General features: G+C 44.4%; 1 protein-coding gene across 1 annotated transcript in view; it reads left to right on the top strand.

The window, feature by feature from the left end:
• The window catches only part of FREM2 (FRAS1 related extracellular matrix 2), a 377,463-nt gene that overhangs the window by 206,564 nt on the left and 149,921 nt on the right, over window positions 1-20,978 (top strand). Inside the window, exons 5-6 of the mRNA XM_070409236.1 lie at window positions 10,871-10,996; window positions 12,075-12,326. Coding sequence (XP_070265337.1) covers window positions 10,871-10,996; window positions 12,075-12,326 — 378 coding nt within the window. The remainder of the gene's footprint in view (window positions 1-10,870; window positions 10,997-12,074; window positions 12,327-20,978) is intronic.

The following is a 20,978-nucleotide window of genomic DNA, read 5'->3' on the forward strand; positions in this document are numbered from 1 at the left end:
AAACAGTATGCAAGAGCTTCAACTTCATTGAGTGTCAAAGCTTGTTTCTTTTTTAACTCTATAATTGTGAAGCATGAGTCATCATCCTATGAGAAACAAAAAATCCTTTGTTGAAAACAAGCACACAAACAAAACACTAGTTAAAAATATAGCACACAGTTTCTGGCACCATAAGGTTGATACAAAAAAAAAAAAAAAAAAAAAGAGTGGCACAAAAAAAAACTCTTTTAGTGATTTAAAACTTTCTGAAAGTTTTACATTTACAAAAGAAAAACATTTAATGATACAAAAATTACCCATAGATTCTCTCTAATAACATGTTTGCCTAGTACTAAAGAATAATCTTTGGAATTCATGGTATCCTGATGTGAACTTGTAACACATGTTATTTAGATATGTTTTCATTACTTTCATCTGTTTCTTTTTCAAGCCCCTGTTGAAATTAGCCAATATTACTATGTCAGTTTTAGAGGTATAAGAGAACTGTCCAAGTTCCAAAATATCAGTGACAAAGTCTGTATTCAGTACCACTTGTTGGACAGTCTAACGGCACCATAGTAGCCTGAAGGTGTACTGGAATATCTTCCAGTTGTTTATGAATGCAGCAAATGTTTTAAAAACAATAAACACTTGGTGCCTTTATCCATTCACTGCATTTTCTTTCCTTGCTTTGTTCTGTTAAAGAAAAAAATATGTTTTATTCTATTCGATTTTTAGCAGTCTGTTTTTTAATTTGTTCAGTATAATTGAAAAGAGTTCAGTTTGAATATTCCCTTTCAAATATAGCTACAACTACTTTATTTCTGAGAATAAAAGTCTTTTTTCTTGGCCTAAGTTACAGCACAGTTAAACCTAAAAGTAAAAACAGTAGTTGTAAATAAAAATACTCATTACTATATAGTCACAATGACTAACTAAAAAAAGGCATTAACTTTATTCATCTTTATCTTTTATAATGAAGAGTAAGGAACCCAATTTGAAAATATAAAAGTAACACAAGTTCATTTTCAAAAAGTTAAAGATTTAAAGAAATAGCTGTCATTTGTAGCCCTAACTCGTGGAAATGACCACTATTAGTGTTTGAGAGGATGACCCTGCTGTCATTTTTTCCCATGTGTTTCTATTTACGTAGTGTGGAGTTTACTATTTTTATACTACAACCCTTGCTTTCTCATGAACAACTTCCTAGAGACTGCTGCAGTTTCAATCTAATGTGCTAATGGGATTTGGCATAGTATTTTATATTATACTAGAGGCCCAGTACACAAAAATTTGTGCACTCGGGGGGAGGGGGTCCCTCAGCCCAGTCTGGGGCCCCTTGGAGGATGTCCACCTGCTGGCTTAGGCCCACTTCCCGGAGTATTGGGCCTACACTGGCAGTCAGACATCCCTCTGGCAGCCCAGGAGCCCTCGGGGGATGTCCACTTGCCAGCAGGGACCAGGCCTAAGCTGCAGTCGGACATCCTTAGCGCTGCTGAGGAGGAGGGAGAGGCTCCCGCCACCACCGCTGTACTGGCAGCCATCAGCCTGGCTTGTGGCTGAGCAGAGCTCCCCCTATGGGAGCGCACTGACCACCAGGGGGAAGCTCCTGCATTGAGCGTCTGCCCCCTGGTTGCTCAGTGTGTGTCATAGTGACCAGTCATTCCCAGTTGTTCTGCTGTTAGGGTCAATTTGCATATTACCCTTTTATTATATGCTTGGTGCATGGGTGGGGGCTGGCTGGTTTGCACTGAAGGGTGTCCCAGATCAGGGTGGGGGTCCCGCTGGGGTGCCTGGCCAGCCTGGGTGAGGGACTGAGGGCTGTTTTCAGGTTGGCCACACCCCCTTCAGGGAGGGGGGTCCCGCTGGGGTGCCTGGCCAGCCTGGGTGAGTGGCTGATGGCTGTTTGCAGGTTGGCCACAGCCCCTTCAGGGTGGGGGTCCCTGCTGGGGTGCCTGGCCAGTCTGGGTGAGGGGCTGAGGACTGTTTGCAGGCTGGTCAAGTCCCCCAGCAGGGACCCCCCATGAGGCTGTGGCCAGCCTGGGTGAAGGGCTGATGACTGTTTGCCAGCTGACCACAGCCCCTTCAGGGTGGGGGTCCCCTGGGGTGCCTGGCCAGCCTGGGTGAGGAGCTGATGGCTGTTTGCAGGCTGACCAAGCCACCCAGCGGGAACTCTCACCCCATGAGGGTGTGGCCAGCCTGGGTGAGGGGCTGAGGGTTGTTTGCAGGCTAGCCACAGCCCCCAGCCATCCAAGCTCCCAGTGGAGGCTGGCTGGAAGCAGGTATCTGGGATTTATTTATCTTCTATAATCGAAACTTTGTTGCCTTTAGTGGAGGCCACAGCTGGCTCAGGGCAGGTGGGAAGCTTGGCTTCCTTCATTGCCGGGGCAATCAAGCCTCCTGCTTGCTCCAGCTCCGTGGCTGCTGGCCGCCATCTTGGTTGGGTTAATTTGCATATAGTCACTCTGATTGGCTGGTGAGCGTGGCTTGGGGGCATAGTGAAGGTACGGTCAATTTGCATGTTTCTCTTTTATTAGATTAGATTATACAGGTATTATGTCTGTATACATATTAATGTATGTACATATGTACTCTTGCATAATACTTTTGTAATTTTATTAATATATATTATACATATGATATACTTTTGCATAATACTTTTGTGATTTATGTGAATAAAATTATGTGAACATATAATATACTATGTACAGTTCTTTTAAACACATTGGGTCTTTAAAAGAATTCTCAAATCATTTGTTTCCCGCTTCCTTTTTTCTTCTACTGTACCTGCCATTTCTGTTTTAGCAGTACTTTAGATCTCTCTTTTATAATCTCAATTTACCTTTTATTTTTCTCTGGCATGTGTAATACTCCCTGATACCCTGAGTGTTCTTCTTTTAGGAGTAGAGCATAGTGATTATAAGCTTGAGCTCTGAGACAGATTTTCTGGGTTTAAATCTCAGCACTACCACCTACCAGCCTAACCTTCATGTGTACCTCATGTCCTCAGAGGTAAATTGAGTCATAATAGTTCTTACCTGAAAGTGTTGTTGCAAAGATAAAACTGGCTGATACATGTAATGTGTTTAGAATAGGGCTTAGCAAATAATAAGAACCCCATACATATTAGCTAATCATTGTTAAGGATAATACAAGAATGCTACTTTTCAGGACTTTATACATAAAAAGCTATGTGTACTTGAAGCACTCTGCATGTAAGGTTCTATAATCCCATATAATAAAAGCTTAAAATGCTAAGTGTCCAGTTATCCAGTCATCCGTTCAACCAATCAAAGCATAATATGCTAATGATATGCTAAGGCTGCTCAACCGCTCGCTATGATGTGCACTGACCACCAGGGGGCAGACGCTCCGACTGGTAGGTTAGCTTGCTGCTGGGGTCCAGCCGATCAGGACTGAGCGAGATGGGCTGGATATGCCCTGGAGCCCTTCCACAATCCCTCCCTGGCTGGCCAACCTCCTGTGTCCCTCCCTGGTCCCAATTATGCACCGGTGGGGTCCTTCCTCCTAGTCTGCACTTGCTCGCAATCTGGGACCCCTCAGGGATTGTTGGAGAGCCGGTGTCAGCCCAATCTCGCAGGCCAGGCTGAGGGACCCCACTGGTGCACTAATTCGTGCATCGGGCCTCTAGTCCTATATAATAAAGAGGTGACATGCAAATTGACCCTCACTCTATCATACCATCACAAGATGGCTGTGCCCACAGCAGAGGCAGGGTTCCCGTAACACAAGATGGCTGCACCCACAGTGGAGGTGGGGGTTTTGTAACGAGTCAGAATGAGTGATTAGCAGGGACCTGAGGCTGTGTAGCGCCAGGCTGGGGCGGGGTACTTGAGGCTGCTTGCCCCACCTGACAGGGCTTGATGGGGGACCTAAGGCCATGCCCCCAGCCCTGGGGCAGGGGAACCAAGGCCACGCCCCACACCCGGTGGGTCTTGATAGGGGCCCTGAGGCTGCACCCTCCACCCGGCAGGGCTTGACAGGGGTCGTGAGGCTGCACCCTTCCACGCAGCGGGGCTTGATGGGGGTGGGACTGGCCGGGTCTGGATCTGTCCTAATGGGTGTGGGGCCAGCCGGGTCTGGGTCTGGTGCAATTTCAAGGTGCATGCGGGTGGGTGGGGACTTGACTCTGGGTCCCGCGGTGTGCCCCAGACTCTGACAGGAGGAAGATTTTCATATACATTTTACTAATTTTCTTTCATCTCTGACACTTCTATTATAGAGAAAGGGCAAATAGCAATATTAAAATATTTCCTCTAATTAATTTTCTTTTAATGTGCACGAATTTCATGCACTAGGCCACTAGTTATATATATAAAAGTCTAAGTGACTGGCTGACTGGCCAACCAGCAGTATAGACTCACACTGACCACCAGGGGGCAGACACTCAACACAGGAGCTGTTGAGCAACAACAACTTTGCAGAATGCCCTCTCACACTCCCGGACCCCTGGGGGGAGGTCAGACTGGGGCCACCCCAGGTGCAGGTGGCCAGGGAGGGACCACGGGAGGTTGGCTCTAGGTCGTGTCTGGCCCATCTCGCCCAGTCCCGCCCCGCCGGCCACCTTCTAATTAATTTCCTTTCAATGTGCACAAATCCATGCACCAGGCCTCTAATATATATATATAAAGTGGGGTTGAAAAATAATGTTAATTAGAATGTCTACCAGGAAAGTCTTTCTTCATCTCTCCTTTTCTAGTTTTTCTCCCACAGACCACACATTTCTGCCAGAAATTAGTCAACAGAAGACCTAAATTTGCTGCTAGACCTATTTACCCTCTATTAGACCAAGTAGAGGAGTAGATTCCAGAGCCAACAGCAAGCTCTAGACACCCAGATTTCTTCTTTATTTATAATTTAAACCCATTGCCACTAACAAGAAGTCCTGGCTGGTTTAATTAAACTTGCATGAGCCATAATGTAGGAGAAACCAACATTCAGGTATTCAAGGTATTATACTAAAATCCCATACATGGGACTTTTCTGAGTAACTAATTTGAAAAAAAAATATGGCCACTATAGATTAGCAATATAGAATAAATATTATACATGATCAATTCTGTCTTGGTCAGCTGGGGCTGCTAGAGCAAAATACCACAAACTGAGACAGACATTTACTTCTCACAATTCTGGATGCTGGAAGTCCATGACCAAGTTATTAATGAGAGGCTTCTTCCTGGCTTGTAGTCAGCCATCTTCTTGCTATCTGCTCACATGGCCTTTTTATAGTGCATGTGCTTGGAGAAAGAAAGAACTCACTCTTCCTCTTTTTAAAGTGCAGTAATCTCATCATGAGGGCCCTATCATTTAAAAAAAACCACTTTATTTTTATTTATTTTTTTTCTTTATTGATTAAGGTATTACATATGTGTCCTTACCCTTCAGCCCCCTGTTGTCTGTGTTCATTGGTTAGGCTTATATGCATGCATACAAGTCCTTTGGTTGATCTCTCCCCTTACTCCCACCCTCCCCTACCTATCATTTTGACCTCATCTAAACCTAATTATTTACCAAAGGCCCCACCTCCAAATACCACCATGTTAGAGGTTTGGACTTCAACATATGAATTTTGAGGGATACAAACATTCAGTCCACAAGAAAGTTTAATAAAGAAATGAAACCTTATGTAATATTTCATACTAATGTCATACAGTAACCTAAGAACTGCCAACCCCAAGGTAATACCAGAGTTAATTTCTGTAAGTCACAGAGATTCATTGCATACTTGATTTGAATATTTCTTGGCACTTTGTATAATTTTTTTACTGAAGTTTTATGACAATTTCTATGTTGAAATTTCATATTTGCTAAAATCCTACTTCATAATAGTAGGAATAATTTTTACCCTTCCTAAAACTCATCTTGAAAATAAATAAGAAAACATATTTCTCTAGATACCACTTTGTTCCCATTTAAAGCAAAACTTGAAAGTAATGTCTACATCTATTGTCTTCCAGTTTTCTCCTACTACTCCATCAGATCTTTATTTCCTTTACTCCACTGAAACAGTTTTGGTGAAGATAATTGGTGACTCCTCTTTAACAAATCTAATGATCTCGGTTTTTACTTTACTTAACTCGTCAGCAGTATTTGAGACAACTGATCATCCCTTTCTATTTTTTAAAATGCTTTTGCACTTGACTCCAGTACCATCACTGAGACCCTTCTCAACCTTCTTTGCTCAGTTTTCTTTATTGCCCTGATCTTCAAATGCCCCAGTTACTCACTGGATCCATTGTCTTCTTTATCTATAATCTTTTGCCAAGTGATTTTATTCTGACTCATGGGTTTACAAATCATCAGCATCCCAGTGATTCCCAATTATATTTCCAATCTAGACCTCTCCATTGAAATCCAGAATTATATACCCACTTGGCTAATTTGACATCACAGCTTGGATATATAAAATATACCTCAGTTTTCATATGTCCAAAACTTGATTTCCAGCTCTAAATTTAATTCTCCACAGTCTTCCCCACATCTCTTTATTGCAATTTTATCTTTCCAGTTGATCAAGACAGCAAAACTTGGATTCATCCTTGATTCTCCTGTTTTCTCATGTATGACATCCAATCTCTCAGAAAACTCCTTTGGCTCTTCCTTTATATGACCTACAGATAACCTTATTATATCACATCCACTGCCACCATCTTCTCCAGTATTCTATGTTCTCTTTCCTGGATATTGTAAAGCTTCCTAACTGGACTTTTTGCTTCAGCTCCTGGGCCCTAAGGTCTATGTCACAAAAGCAAAAAATAATGCTCTTAAAATATGTCATTTTATAATACCCCATGTTCAAAGCCTTCCCACACTTTTATATAGAGACTGGATATACAAACATAGGAGAGACCACATATTAAAAATACAACTTTGACCCACAACCTACAGCAACTGGGCAACCAAACCACAACCTCTGTAGCAATCAGCTTAAAATGGTCAGTACTTGATCACTTACTGACAGCTTTGTTTGTTTTTTGTCCCTACTTTCAACTTAAGACCAACTAGTTGCAAAAAATGTTCCCCTCCTAGTTAGTCCTCTTACAGTTTCCCTGTGCCAATAGCCTGTACTCAGGACACACTTGAAGCCTTCTCTTTATTTTATTTCACTCTTAAGCTTTCTTATTCTTCTGTCTGCCTTTGAGTCTCTGCCGAATACAAGATTAATGGTGGCTGACTCCTTTGCTATAGTAACTGAATAAACAGTTCACTTGTTGGAATCCCATTGGTTGGTCTTTATTTCCACAATATCTTTCTCTAAGTAAATTACAAAGTCCTTCCAATTGTTCTGAAAGCTCCAGGTAATCTGCCTACCACCCAGCCCATCATTCCTTCTCTGCCCCATGTCCTACCCTCTCCTTCTTGCCTAGGTTACTCTGACCACTCAATTTACTCCTGCCTGTTTCTTGTACACACCTGACACAACCTGGCCTGAGGCCCTTTTTACTTGTTCAGCCCTTTGCCTGGAATTCTCTAAGTTATTCACAGAAAGCTTCTCATTACTACCTTGCAATCTCAGTTCAAATGTGACTCTAACAGAGATATTTTCTATGACTTTCCTACATAACACAGACCACTCATGAACATACCCTGCCTCAGCCCTCTCTTTTCCCCCTCAGCATATTCTATATTCTTTATATCATTTGTCACCTCCTGGAATAATACATATTTTATTGTATATTTGTTTACTTTCTTTCTCTTCTCCACTCCCAACTAGTATGAAAATGAGACCAGGGATTTTGTTTTCTTCATATCAATGTTTGATAAATGAATCCTATATAATAAAAGCCTAATATGCAAATCGACTGAACAGTGAAACAACAGGTAGAATGACCAGTCACTATGAGGCACACTGACCACCAGGGAGCAGATGCTCAATGCAGGAGCTGCTCCCAGCCCTCAGGCCAGCCAAGGCAGGTGCCAGAGGGGCCCCCTGGATTGCCCTGCATCACCCCGAAGAGGGAGGCGACCAGCGGCGGCAGTGGGGGATGGGGCCAGCCAGCAAGTGGGCAGCAGTAAGGGGCGGGGCCGGCCAGCAAGCAGGTGGAGGGGGGGCAGCCAGCGAGCAGGCCTGCACTGCCCCTGATCACCCCACTGGTCACTTCCCACAGAGGAATCCTGAGGGGAACCAGAAGAATGAATGCCAACCTCTCTTTGCTCTTGCACAGTCCTCTGAGTCCTGCTGTGTTCCCCTTTGACTGACCAAACCAAAAGCCAGAGCACAAAGGAAACTTTGATGTGGTTCACATTAGTCAGTTCCAGGGGCACAAGGCAGGGTGGAGAAGGATGGAACATGGACCTCGAGGGCCTGTGTTCATGATTCCAGTGTTCTTTTTTGTAATATCAGAAGCAGTGTAGCTTACTTTATAAAAAATAAAACACAAATCATTTTCTGTGTATATATGAGACTTTCAGTGAAACAGACTCCCTGGCAAATACCAACATAATCTGTTTGGGGGTTATCATGTCAAACTATTGAACTAAATGTGTTGTTGAACTAAATGTACTTTTATATGGAACAGTGTTTTTTTCAATAATTTATTCCATTTTTATTATTTAGGTAACCTTTCATATACATTAAAATGAATTATTGAATCTTATTATCCTATCTAATAAAGAGGGAATATGCTAATTGACCCTCATGCCATCACAAAGATGATGGTGCCCACAGCCAATAAGGAGAGAATATGCTAATTGACTGCCCCGTCCTCAAAGATAGTGGCGCCCACAGCCAATACGGAGGGAATATGCTAATTGACTGCCAAGCCCTCAAAGATGGTGGCGCCCACAGCCACAAGATGGCTGGCAGGGGAGGGCAGTTGGGGGGGACCAGGGTGGCAGAGAAGAGCAGTTGGGGGTGATTGGGCTGACAGGGGAGGGCAGTTGGGGGGGACCAGGGTGGCAGAGAAGAGCAGTTGGGGGTGATTGGGCTGACAGGGGAGGGCAGTTGGGGGTGATCAGGCCAGCAGGGGAGCAGTTAGGCATCAATCAGGCTGGCAGGGGAGTGGTTAGGGGGTGATCAGCCTGGCAGGCAGAAGCCGTTAGGGGCAATCAGGTAGGCAGGCAGGCAAGCTGGTGAGAGCCAGCAGTCCTGGATTGTGAGAGGGATGTCTGACTGCCAGTTTAGGCCCGATCCCACAGGGCCTAAACCGGCAGTCAGACATCCCCCGAGGGGTCCCAGATTGGAGAGGGTGCAGGCTGGGCTGAGGGACACCCCCCCCCCCCCGTGCACGAATTTTGTGCACCAGGCCTCTAGTCTATACATATACAAAGCTAAGTGACTGGCCAACCAGCTGACTGGCTGGTAGGTATGATGCACACTGGGAGCAGACACTCAACACAGCAACTTTGCAGAGTGCCCTCTCGCACTCCGGTACCCCTCAGGGGATATCAGAGAGCCAGTTTCAACTCGATCCCCGCAGGCCAGGCTGAAGGACCCCACCTGCCAGAGGGACCCTGCTCACTCCACAGACACCCCAGGTGCACCTGACCAGGGAGGGACTGCAGGAGGTTGGCTCCAGCGTGTGTCCAGCCCATCTCGCCCAGTCCTGCCCCACCGGCCACCTTCTAATTAATTTCCTTTCAATGTGCACAAATCTGTGCACCAAGTCACTAGTATAAATATAATGTTGTATATTATTTATTATTGTTATTTCTCCAGGGGAAGAAATAAACCACAAACTTATTTCTTATGCCTGATGAATACATTAATGAATTCTAAAGGAAATGCTATAGTTTTTTTTTGAGGCAAACTTCATTGTCTTTATTTTTTAATTTATTTTTATTGTTGGGAGTATTACAGATGTACCCTATTTTCACCCCTTATCCCCCCATCCACCTAGCTCCCACCCACACCAGCCTTCATTTCACTATTGTGTGTGCCCATGGGCTATTCATATATGCATATAAGATCTTTGGTTAATCTTTTTCCACCTTCTTCCCCCCTTCCCTCTGAGATCTGTCAGCCTGATCCATGCTTCTATGTCTCTGGACCTATTTTGCTTATCAGTTTATTTTGTTCATTAGATTCCACATATAAGTGATATCATATGATACTTGTCTTTCTCCAACTGGCTTATTTTGCTTAGCATAATAATCTCCAGGTCCATCCATGCTGTCTCAAAGGGTAAGAGATCCTTTTTTTTTTACAGCTACATAGTATTGCATTCTGTAAATGTCCCACAGCTTTTTTATCCACTCATCTACTGATGGACACTTTGGCTGTTTCCAGATCTTAGCTATTGAAAATAATGCTGCTATGAACATAGGGGTATATATAGTCTTTCTGATTGGTGGAACTACTATTTTAAAAACAACAAACAAAGAAAGAAACCAAGTGTTGAACAGTGGATTATTATTTTTTAATTATTTAAAAGGAACACATTTGGGGTTAGAAGAACAAATATAGTAGACTTAGTAAGATTTCAGTTTTAATCCTGTCTTACCAGGAAGATTCCTTGAAAAATAAGTTCAACTCTATGAGTCTGAGTTTCCTCATCTATAAAGTAAGAGGTGAGTAAAAATACCATCTTAGGTCTCTTCCAACTCTAAAATTTGACTACTAAATTGAAAGGTATTGATTAGTGCCAAAAGAACAAAGTTGGATTTTAAAGGAAGCATGTCAACAGCACTTATTAATTGAGAAAAAATAAAGATAAAGGCAATGTTGGCTTTTATTTCTAGGTTAAGAATTCACTAGTCCAAGGCCTGCATGCTGTATAACAACTTGTCCCCTCTGCTTCTTCCTTCTCCTCACACTGTATTATTCTAAAAGAATATCCAACGGGGGAAATCAATCATTAGAGAAATTTTAATTTGCATAGAATTGTTTCAGAGATGAGAAACAATGACTGTGATTGTGTTTTCTCCTTAGAACCAACTGTATTTATTCCCCAGTCTGAATACTCCATTGAGGAAGATGTTGGTGAACTATTCATTCCTATCAGGAGAAGTGGAGATGTGAGCCAGGAGTTGATAGTGATCTGTTATACACAACAAGGTAGTTGGAAATACACCCCGCCCCCGCAAAAATAAAAACAAGCATCTTTAACATGTTGGCAACATAACATCATGCCATGAGAGGCATATTTTATAATTATAATTTCCATAGGACAAAAAAAGCAGTTATCCAGAAATCTTTCTTCACCATTGTCCTCTAAGAGGATCTGGAAGGACTCTGCTGCCTCTTACACAAAAATATTTTTTTCACTTGGTTTGCTTACTCTACTGTTCAATGCTTTGTGGGTTATAAGAAATTGAAGGTCCCTCATTCTCCCACCCAAGGCTGCTGAAGTAGAAGGTAGTAATTATTAAAAGAGAAAACAAAACAAAAAGAGGCAAAGAAATCACTAGTATGAAAGAAAAGTAATTTCATACTAGTTTGAAACTCATTGCAATCAAATTTCAGAATATTTTTTTTGCTCATGGGTAAGTATCCTCTGAAAGGTGATTTTATATAATTAAAATTAATACATAATATTCATTAATATATTCATAATATAACTTAATATTTATTAATATTCTGGAAAATAAGTAGACTTTCTAAGGATGCAAAAGAAAAAGTAATATATGCTGTTGATATCTGAGCTGATCTTTAAAATTTCTATTAATGTATATACATTGACAGGTAGTAGAGAATAGTGATTAAAATTATTGCCTTCAGGATCAGCCTTCAGCTCTGGGTTATATAATTTAACCTATAAGCCTAGATTACCAAATGCATAAAACCCAATAGAATAGAATGGTTGAGAGGATCAATGAGGCAATGCCCGTAAAACACTTGGTACTTTATCTGCACACAGTAAGCAATAGGAGCTATTATTTTATAATATTGTGTTGTTCTAAAAGACAACTGGCAGAAAATAGAGAAAACATTTGAAACTTAATATTTGTCATATCTTTGATACCATTGTGAAGTTAATGTGTGATACTAGACAGTATAGAAGTGCTATTGCACTTTCTAGGGGTGTTAATAGATATTAATTGACCATTGAAATGCTGTGTGTGAAAATTATTTTTTGAAATATCCTTGTGATATGTTCTATATAAAACATCTTTTGTATTTTCTCTGCCTCAAGGAACAGCAAGCGGAACTGTGCCGACATCAGTGCTGTCCTATTCTGATTACATATCCAGGCCTGAGGACCATACTAGTGTCATCCGCTTTGACAAACATGAGCATGAGAAAATGTGTCGGATTGTTGTGATTGATGACTCCTTGTATGAAGAGGAAGAGACATTCCATGTCCTTCTGAGCATGCCTATGGGTGGTAGAATTGGATCAGAATTCCCAGGGGCTTGGGTTACAATCATCCCTGACAAAAATGATGGTAAGTACTAATACACCTGAAAAGTATTCTTCTTTCCAGGCAGATGAACATTAAGCACAGATTTCTAGACAAAAAATAAAAAATTGACAGTGTAAAAAATACCACATTCACATTAATTTTACGCTTGATTTTATGGTATGATTAAGTTTCAAGTTGGCTGTATCAAACAATTTGTCTTCGTTAATTTAATATTTTTATTAAATTTATTAGGCTGACACTGGTTGACATAAATATATGTTTTAGGTGTGGGTTTCTGTTACAAGATCTGTATATTGCACTGTGTGCCCATCACCCAAAGTCAAATCTCCTGTCTCTTCCTGTGGGTTCTTGTCCTATGAAATTTGAAGAATAAAATTCGTGGACTAAAAGATTTTAAATAAAAATTCGGAAGTTTATTGGAAGCATATACAAACTCCCCCTAGGAAAGGGTCCCCAAAGGGGACCCCCCCTGGGGAGGGGACCCTAAATGGGAAAAACCTTTTCTCTCTCTCTCCCTCAAATGGGAAAAAATATAACCGATTCTAAGGTTCTTTGTCTCCGGGTTTATAAAGGCTCCTAGCTCTTTGTCTGAACATGACCCTTTCTAATTGGACCCTTCCTTAATTTATGACCCCTGTGCTTTCCTAATTGGTCATTCTTCTGCAGAATATCAATTTCAAAGGTCAAAGCCCAGCTGGTCCCCCCCCTTCCTCTCCCCGTTATCGTGCAACATTCCTCTACCCTCTGTGAAATATGCCTTTCTCCCCCCTTATCTTATAACATTTCTCTATCCTCTGCGAATGTGGATTGAGGTAACAAAGTGTTTTGTTTGCTTCTTGGATTTGAGGATCTAGTTCTCTCCATTCCCTTCTCCTTTCTTCCTCCTCCACAATGCTTATAATTCTAATATTGCTTTTTCTGATAGAGTCAGCTAATTCTCGTAAAGCTCTTTCATTTTTCTTTATTCTCAGATCTCTCTATTCTTCCCTCTGTGTCATTTCTTTTTTCCCCCTCTGTGTCATTTCTTGATTCCTATCTTTGATATTACTAATTCTTTCCTCCAGCTGGTTGGCTGTTTTCTATGCTCAGTAGTTCACTCTTAATCTCCTTCATGGCATGCTTCATTTCCAGGATTTCTGATTGGATCTTTTTTAAAGTTTTAATTTCTTTGGTAAAGTACTCCTTTTGTTCATTGATTTGTTTTCTGAGTGCATTGAATTGCCTTTCTTTATTTTCTTGCATCTCACTGACTATTTTCAGAACTGTAATCTTGAAATCTCTGTCATTTATATCACATATTTCCATGTATTCCAGCTTGCTTTCTGGGGATTTTAATTTTCTTTCTGATCATCCTCATTACCATGGTTATTTATGTTACTAGGGGCCCACTGCATGAATTCGTGCACCTTGAAAGGAACTGTGGGCCAATAAGCTGTGGTGGGCATGGGGGTGGGTCTCGGCCCCTCCTGTGCACCCCCGCCCAGCCCCTCCCGCCATGGCCCCCAGTCCCCTATCTGCCAGCAGCCCCACTCCTGCTGTTGCCGTTCCTACGTGCTGATGGTGCTGGCTCCGCTCACATCCGCTGATGGTACGGAGCTATTGGGACTGGTTTCAGCAGCAGGTGTGAGCAGGACCAGCACCGTCAGTGGGTGCGAGCGGTGGCTGCTGCCTTGATCGCCTCTCAGGAGCAGGGGGAGGTAGAGAAGCCCTCAGGGGCAATTGGGGCCAGCAGCTGCCGCTTGCACCTGCTGACAGCGCCAAGTGATTGGGAGCGGCGCCGGCTGCAGGTGCGAGTGGGGCTGGCCCTGGCAGCAGGCATGAGTGCTGGGCGGGACCACGGCACATGGGAGCAAAGAATTTTCAGTAACCACCAGAGACTCACCCCAATGACAGTGACCAGTGCCCCACCTTGGTCTGGCACCCCCACTCACCTGCTGCACCATCCTGCTGTGGCCAATGCCAGCCATGATCTGTGCATGCCCCCTGGTGGTCAGTGAATGTCATAGCTATTGGTTGTTCTGCAGTTCAGTCTATTTGCATATTAGCCTTTTATTATATAGGCTACTAGAGGCCCGGTGCATGAAATTTGTCCAAGCGGGGGAGGGGTGTCCCTTGGCCTGGCCTGCACCCTCTCCAATCTGGGACCCCTTAGAGGATGTCCGACTGCTGGTTTAGGCCCGATCCCACAGGGCCTAAACCGACAGTCAGACATCCCTTCTCACAATCCGGGACCACTGGCTCCTAACCGCTCACCTGCCTGTCTGATCGCCCCTAACCACTCTGCCTACTAGCCCGCTTGCCCCAAACTGCCCCCCCACCAGCCTTCTCACCCCCAACTGCCTCCCCTTGCTGGCCTGATTGCCCCCAACTGTCCCCCCCACCATCCTGATCACCCCCAACTGGCCCCCACCGGCTTGATCACCCCCAACTGCACCCCCTGCCAGCCTGCTTGCCCCTTACTACCCGCCCTACCAGCCTGATCACCCCCAACTGCCCCCACTGCTGACATGCTTGCCCCAAACTGCCCCTCTCACTGGCCTGTTTGCCCCCAACTGGACCCCCTGCTGGGCTGCTTACCCCCTACTGCCCCCCCTGTCAGCCTGCTTGGCCCCAACTGTCACCCCCCTGCTGGCCTGCTCACCCCCAACTGCCCACCCTGCCAGCCTGATTGCCCCCAACTGTCCCCCCTTGCTGGCCTGCTCACCCCCAACTGGCCCCCCCTGCCGGCCTGCTTGCCCCCAACTTCCCCCACCACCAGCCTGATCACACCAACTGCTCTCACCTCCTGGCCTGATCGCCCCTAACTGCCTCTGCCTCGGCCCTGCCACTATGGCTTTGTCTGGGCGGCGGCCATGGAGCCGGCTGGGGCGACCAAGGAAGCCAAGCCTCCCGCCCGCTCCACCCACTCCGTGGCTCCAGCTGGTGCCGCCATCTTTGTTGTGTCAATTTGCATATTCCCTCCTTATTGGCTGTGGGCGACTCCATCTTTATCGTGAAGTGACGGTTAATTTCCATATTACTCTTTTATTAGATAGGATGCTATTCTCCTTTGGCTAGTCATGTAGCTTTCTCTGAATAGGTCTTTCTACAATTTTCCAGTAGATGGTGCAGAATTGCAAGATTGTTTACCTCTGTGATCTCCCATACTTGACCACCAAGGCCTCTGTGGGGTCCCACTCCAAGGACCCCTCCTGGGGATCAATCACAGAGGGAAACATCTCTTGGTTTATAGTTAATATACTCCTGGACCTGATTACAAGGGCAATGGGAGGTGAGTTTTTGGAATCCAAGCAGTGGCAGAACTCTGTGGTTCCATTTCTTTGTCTGAAACACCACTGCAAGCCCGACAGTGGTTGGCAGCATGACCCTGCTGCACTTGTCCTGCTGTGCTGCCCCCTGTAATCTCTCTGTTACTTCTAGCTGAAGGAAGTGCCTGCTACCGCTGATTTTCTCCCCTCTCCCAGCCGATCCATGAGCTCTCAGCTGCAGGGCTGAATCTGTGGGCTGTTTGCACTTTCCTCCCTTTTGTCTCCCCATTTATCCCTGGTTATCCACCTTTAAATCTTTCAATGCAAGGGTCTCTCAAGTGTGTAACTGTGTCGAGCAACAATTTCTTTGTTGAGTTATAGTTGGTTAACTTGTTGAAATTTCAGGGAGAGAAGATAAGGTGCTCTCTCATGCCACCATTCCTGATGTCCTCAATCTAATATTTTTAAAGGGCAGAAGTTACACCTGTGTGGTTTTTCCCTCTGCAGTTTCTTTTACCTTGGCGCCTACCATTAGTTGATTAAACTTTTAAAATGTTATGGTGAAGAATTGAAGCCATTTTAATAAGTTTAATCTCCTTTTTTTGGTTTGTTTTGTGCTGCTTTTAAAGGTTATGTTTAAACTGTGTTCAAACTCACTTTTCAAAAAAACCAACCAGACGAAGCTGTTAAATGAATAACTAGAAAGGTATACATATGTGGAAAATTAAGTTCTACAGGCATCTCTGTGCACCCCCTCCAAGAGGAAGGGGTATCCTAGACTACTCTGCCTGAGGGAAATAAGTTTTTACAAGGTAATCCTTCCTTTTGAATAGAAAAAGGAACAAAAGAGTCTAATGTTCCCTGTTCAAGAATCATTTGTTCTTTCTTTTGAGGAAAGAGAGAACAAGAAGAAATACTGTGACTAATTTAGTGAGAAAAATGAGAGCAATAAACTAAGAGATAAGACTTCCAGTACTTGAATATTTTCCTTTTCCCTCCTGATTTTTTTTTCCTCATTGTAGATGAAAGAAGAAATTGGTATGATGAGTCTTTTGGTTCAGGAAAAGCTGGATAAGAGTCAAAAGACTTTAATCTGAAACTCAGGATGTTTTTACCTTAAACTTAGATAATATCCTACATCTATAAGCTATTCTAATATTTTTAAATGTTTCTTTAGTTTTTAGTTTAATAAACAATTATATTGTACTAGAGGCCCGGTGCACAAAATTCATGCATGGTGGTGGTGGTGGGGGGTTGTCCCTCAGCCTGGCCTGCAACCTCTCGCAATCTGAGACCTCTCAGGTAGGGTCCCTAGGCCTAGCCAGCAATTAGGGCCTATCGGGGCTTTCTTTCCCCCAGCTGCCAGCAGCTGGCCCCACTGCTGCCACTGCTTGCCATCTGTGCAGCGCTGCCCCCCCTCCCCCACCACCAGTTGCCTCCATCTATGGGTGACAGGAGTGGGGTGCAATCACTTGGTTGGCCTGGGCCTCCCTCTGTGGGGCGATTGATCATGGGGCCCCCAGATCGATCATCCCTCAAAGGGAGGCCCTGCCCACCCACTGCAGCACCGCCAGCCGGGTGACCTGGGCCTCCCTCTGCGGAGCAACCAATCACTGGGCTCCGCAATCAATCACTGCACAGAGGATGGCCTGGGCCTCCCTCTTTGGGGCGATTGATTGTGGAGCCCCCCTTTCCCTCTCCCTCTATTTCTATTAATATAGAAAGAAAGTATGGATTGGTGTAATTTTTAAAGTTTAAAATAGAATTAATGATTACTTTATTTCAGTTTGTTTTGTTGCAAAAAATTCTTTCCCATATGATTGCTCTAGAATGCATATGGGGAAAAATAAAAGTACAGAAAAATATTTTATTGATGTATTAATTGACGTATGGCATTATATTGGTTTCAGGAATACAACATAATGATTCAATATTATTTTATATATATATATATATATATATATATATATCCTATCTAATAATAGACAAACATGGTAATTGACTGTACCTTCGCTACACCTCCCATTGGCTAATCAGCGCAATATGCAAATTAACTGCCAACAAAGATGGCGGCTAATTTGCATACTGTGGGCAGGGCGGGACAGCACGAGCTGGCGTGAGCCACCATCCAGGCCCCCATGTGCGACCTCAGAAGCTGCCTGCCTGCCATCCGGGACCCGGATCCGGGTCTCGGGCTGCAGGCCAGCGCCCGTGTGCAGCCGCAGAAGCTCCCTGCTGGCACCCGTGTGCAGCTGCAGAAGCTCCCTGCTGACACCCGTGTGCAGCCGCAGAAGCTCCCTGCTGACACCCGTGTGCAGCCGCAGAAGCCACCTGCCTGCCGCATCCCACCATGATCCACTAAGTTATGAGGCCAGAGAGCAAGGAGAACTTCCGCCCCTGAGTCAAAGTGGGGAGCGGAGGACACGGCCTCCCCTCCTAAAGTCGCCAAAGGACAGGACCTAACCTAAGCCACATCCTCTGAGACATCCCAGCAGGCACCACTGACCCTCCCTGCAGGCCGGGCCCCCCTCCCCCTTCCCCTGTACCTGCACAGCTGCCATAGCCCCCTGCTGGCTGAGTCAGGCACAACAGGTTTGCAGCCACAGGGGTGATTTAGAAGCTAATGAAAAATGAAAAATGTGAGAATGAACAAATGAAGCAGCTACTGCAGTGGGGAAAAGACGTTCATCAAATTCTTTGTCTCTGAGAAACTGAGGCAGCCAGCACAGGCCCCTGCACAGGACAAGGCTTCTGCTTCTAAAGAAACGTCCTGGGGTTAGAGGTGAGGGGGTGCTGCCTTTCCCCTCTCGGAGCTCTCGGAGGAGTCTGTGCTCCCCCTCCTGGTATTCTTAACACCCAGAGACCCCTCCCCAGTCCAGGGCAGGAATGTTCCACGCTGACCGCCTCCAGAAAGCAGAGAACAAAGAGGCACTTCTTGACTTCAAGCCTCTAAACCAGTGGTTTTCAACCTTGGCTGCACATTAGAATCACCTGGGAATCTTTTTAAAATCCTGATTTCTGGGCCTCATCCTCCGGAAATTCTGTTTCTTTGTTATGGGGTGAGGCCACAACATTAGTAACAAAGAAACAGAATTTCCAGAGGATGAGGCCCAGAAATCAGGATTTTAAAAAGATTTCCAGGTGATTCTAATGTGCAGCCAAGGTTGAGAACCACTGCTCTAAACAGACTTGACTACTGCAGGCAAAGACCTGCAGCTGAGAGGGGACAGGTTCTATGTGTCGAGGTCCAGAGTGTGGAATACCTCCTGGGGGAGCAGTGGATCTGGAAGCCTGTGTGCTGGGTCAGAGACACCCCTGCCTCCCACCCTCCCCTGCCCTGAACATAGAGGTGCCTGAACTGTGGTGAGGAGGAGAAGGAGAACTAGAGGGAAGGAAAACTGAGTGTTTGTTGGCGGCCGTGTAAAAAGGACTGTGACCCTCCCCTCCCACTGAGTCACTCCCTAAGGCAGCAGGAGATGGAGGGTCTGAGAGCAGCCACACAGCTTTGTGGCCGTGACCCTGGCACCAAGATGGTGTCTGTGCAACGGGGCTGAGGAGGTGTCAGAGGACCTCAACCCAGAAAGCCCAATACCTCTTTGTGTGAGAGAGAGAAGGTGGCAGGGAGAGAGGGAGAGAGCGAATTGGACTCAAGAGGCCTCAAGGCCCAGATGAGGAGAATATACCAGGGATCAGCATGGACTTGAGTTCTGAGGTGAGGGTCAAGGGCAGCTGGGTGGGGGCCAGCCCAGACAGAAGACTGAGGTCCAGATGTCCTTGACCCTGCTCGGTTCTTTGGCACCTCTGCCTGAGATATAAACTGTCTGACATGGAAGTACAACTCCAGAGAAGGTGGTGGGGAACCTAAGTTAAATAATATTTTGCTTTTGTTTTTTCACTTGGCAGAATGGGGGCTAAAGTTGAAGTTAGGTTTGGTTACTAAACAATAAAGAAATCAACATTTCTTGCATACCTGACTGTGTGGTCTGAGTTTGCTGCTGCCTATAAACCGAGAAAAAGTTGTAAAATGAAGTACTAATCTCTAGGGTTTAGGTCAGACCGAGGAGTAGTGCCACTCAGCCAGAAGCTGGCTCATGGCTGGCCAGTGCAGAGGTGGTGGCAGGAGCCTCTCCCACCTCCATGGCAGCACTAAGAATGTCCAACTAACAGTTTAGGCCCAATCCCTTGGGGGCCTAAGCCTTTAGTCGGACATCCCTCGAGGGCTCCCTGGCTGCCAGAAGGATATCTGACTGCAAGCTTAGGCCTGATCCCCCGGGGAGTGGGCCTAAGTCAACAGGTGGACATCCCCCAAGGGGTCCTGGACTGCAAATGGGTGCAGGCTGGACTGAGGGACCCCCCCCCACCCCCGTGAGTGCACAAATTTTTTGTGCACTAGGCTTCTAATATATATATATGGAAATGATCACCACAATAAGTGTAGGTAATGTCCTTCAACATATATAGTTAAAAAAAAATTTCTCCCTGGAGAGAACTTTTTAGATTTAGTAAGTATTAAATAATTTGCAACTATTAGCAACTTTCAAATATGTAAAACAGTATTAATAACTATAGTCACCATGATGTATATTATATCTCCATTACCTACTTATTTTATAACTGGAAGTTTGTGTCTTTTAACTTGTTTTACCCATTTTGCCCACCCTCTACCTCCTGCCTCTGGTAACCATAAGTCTCTTTTCTGTATTTATGAGCTTTTTTTCTCTTTAGATTCCACACACAAATGAGATGATTTAGTATTTCTCTTTGTCTTATTTCACGTAGAATAATGCCCTCAAGGGCCATGCATGTTGCTGCAATTGGCAAGATTCCTTTTTATTTATTTTTTAATAAATAATATTGTGTTGTATATATATGCCACATTTTATCTTTATTGGTAAAAATATTATAGTATCCCTTTTCACCCACCCTCCCCTCTTCCCTCTGAGATTTGTCATTCTACTCATTGTTTCTGTGTCTCTGGATCTATTTTGTTTATTAGTTTATTTTGTTCATTAGATTCCACATATGAGTGAGATCATGTGATACTTGTGTTTCTCTGACTATACCTCATTTTTTTAATCTATCGACACTGTTTTTTCCATGTCTTGACTATTGTAAAGAATGATGCAGCCCAACCAGCATGGCTCAGTGGTTGAGCATTGACCTATGAACCAGGAGGTCACAGTTCAATTCCCAGTCATGGCATATGCCTGGGTTGTGGCTCGATCAGCAGTGTGGAGTGTGCAGGAGGCAGCCAATCAGTGATTCTCTCTCATCATTAATTTTTCTATCTCTCTCTCCTTCTCCCTTCCTCTCTGAAATAAAAAATAAATAAATAAGAATGCTGCAGTATGTGTACATGAGGTATATATATATCTTTTCAAGTTAGTTTTGTTTCTTCAAATAAATACCAAAAAAGTAGAATTGC

This window comes from Myotis yumanensis, unplaced genomic scaffold (genome assembly GCF_028538775.1).
Source record: "Myotis yumanensis isolate MYYU_CA2020_CCGP unplaced genomic scaffold, mMyoYum1.0.hap1 SCAF_3, whole genome shotgun sequence".
Taxonomy (NCBI): Eukaryota; Metazoa; Chordata; class Mammalia; order Chiroptera; family Vespertilionidae; genus Myotis; species Myotis yumanensis.